At 42.1% G+C, this 2,500-nt stretch overlaps 1 protein-coding gene across 1 annotated transcript in view; it reads left to right on the top strand.

Moving 5' to 3' along the window:
* Fbl6 (F-box and leucine-rich repeat protein 6) overlaps positions 1–2,500 on the top strand; it is a 31,409-nt gene that overhangs the window by 10,405 nt on the left and 18,504 nt on the right. Inside the window, exon 2 of the mRNA XM_043008193.2 lies at positions 987–2,432. Coding sequence (XP_042864127.1) covers positions 1,363–2,432 — 1,070 coding nt within the window. The 5' untranslated portion in view covers positions 987–1,362. The remainder of the gene's footprint in view (positions 1–986; positions 2,433–2,500) is intronic.

Genomic DNA, 2,500 nt, shown 5'->3' with positions numbered 1-2,500 from the left:
CACACACACACACACACAACACACACACACACAACACACACAACACACACACACACAACACACACACACACACAACACACACACATACAACATACACACACACACACACACACACACTCACACACACACAACACACATAACACACACACACGAACACACACACACGAACACACACACACATAACACACATATACACACACATGACACACAACACACATACACATACAACACACACACACATACACACACACACATACACACACACACACACACACACACACACACACACACACACACACACACACACACTCACTCACTCACTCACTCACTCACTCACTCACTCACTCACTCACTCACTCACTCACTCACTCACACACATACACACACACATACACACACTCACTCACACACGTACACACACACACACACACATACACACACACACATACACATACACACACACACATACACACACACACATACACACACACACACATACACACACATACACATACACACACACACGCACATACATACACACGCACATACATACACGCAGATACACACACACACAAACACACACAAATGCATACAGAAACGTGTGTGTGTGTGATTATGTATATGTATATTTGTGTATGTATATATGTGTGTATATATATATATATATATATATATTATATATATATATATATATATATATATATATATATATATATATATACATATAATTTTTTTGGAGGGATATGAAAAGTTTATTTTGAGATGGTCAGAGGTATATTGTTGATTTTTTACATTTTTATGATAGGACCTTAATTGCTCTTGAAAAATGCTAATTCTTTGAACTCAAATGAACTTGAACATTTGTGTTTCACTTTATATATATTTATAGGCTAAGTGGGTTTGTGAGTGTGTGCATGTGTTCTATTTTGGCTTGAGAATATCTAGTAGATTGGCTATTACTAATATCTGCCTCTTTTTCTTTCCAGATTGTATTTTTAAGAATGGTTCATCACAGCAACAGCATAAAGTGACACTGAAGCAGGAAGGGCCTGTGGAAACTATTTTCCCGTTACTCCTGCCGTCAGCCCCTGCTGGATGCACCATGAAACTCCTCCTGCCTAAGCAATTGCCCTGCTATGGGAAGCCTGGCTGTTTAAGATTAGCTTTCAAGTGAATGGTGTTGCACAATTGTCCCTCTAAAATTCACTCTCCAGTTTGTGGGAATGTTGGTCTTTAGTAGTAGTTGTCTCTCACGGAAAGGGCTGTAAGTACTTCAGGCTTAGATTGTGAACATTCTCCTTTCGTGGAGGATCATAGTGGTTCTGATTTTATTGACAAGAATCTCCAGAAACACAAACTAAAATGCCTACAGAGAGCTTAGGCTTAGATTCTAGAATGGCAGCTATGGACATGGACCCCAAAGGCTTTAGTCCCATGTCAGGACCCGATGAAAATATGAGCTCACCCCCAAGCGTTTTAACAACAGCTTCTGCTGGGTCAACTCCTTCTTCCATCCCGTCTGCAGGGTCTACACCATCTTCTATTCCATCAGCCGGATCGACTCCGTACCAGTATAATACTCAAGAGGATGGGATAAAGCCCACGACCCCGTCTTCAGACCACCAGCCCATAACCCCCATGACACCTGACCAACCCATCACCCCTGATCAACCCATTACCCCCGATCAGTCCGTTCCGTCAGACCAACCCATCACACCCGACCAGCAGATCCCTCGAAGTCCCATGGGCTACATCGATGGTATAAAAGATGGATTGCCTTTGGAGAAAATGGACATCAGTGCCAGTGTTATGGAGCAGCATTCGCACCCCAGTGGAAGCAAAGAGAGTGAAAGACGTGATGATTGTTCATGCATACTGTGTGAGGATCATAGAAGACACGCTAATGATCCGCCTTCCATGAGTGACAGTGCTTTGTTAAAGGACAGATACAGTGGTGAGATTAAAGTGAAGACCAAGAGAAGGAAAGACCCAAATGCACAGATCAAACCCCGAAGGCGGAAGCAGTCGGGTAAAAACGCAGTACATTACCAAAGTGAGATTTCTCAAGACTCAGAGGTGACAGGTATCAGAATGAAGATCAAGTTGACTCTCCCTCCACTAATAAACAATGCTGCTCAGGACAGCGCAGATGCCTCAAACATGAGCCAAACTCTGAGTGTAAAGTCTAGTCCAGGTGAGAAGGCAAAAAGAAAAAGTTTGCATGGAACTGATAATTATTATAACTCCAAAACTTTACCTGGAGAGGGAAGAAAGCGCAGAAAAGCTTCTGATTTTGTTGAGTGGGGTCCAGTTTTATGTGAAGTGAACGGAGAACTGCAGTCAGTGTGGGCGTGGAAACTGCCCGAGAACGTGTTGTACCAAATATTTGACTATGCAGCTAGAAATGTGGGGACCATCCCTTTCCTTCTAAGGTAAGTTCTCCCCCTTGGGCAAGCCCCAATGTTTTATATTTTGATTTATTTTTTATTTTATTTTTTTA

This window comes from Penaeus japonicus, unplaced genomic scaffold (genome assembly GCF_977035675.1).
Source record: "Penaeus japonicus unplaced genomic scaffold, GWHDUDI00000001_assembly GWHDUDI00000014, whole genome shotgun sequence".
Classification (NCBI taxonomy): Eukaryota; Metazoa; Arthropoda; class Malacostraca; order Decapoda; family Penaeidae; genus Penaeus; species Penaeus japonicus.
Note: the sequence above shows the minus strand (reverse complement) of the source record. Positions and strands in the feature narration are given on the sequence as shown.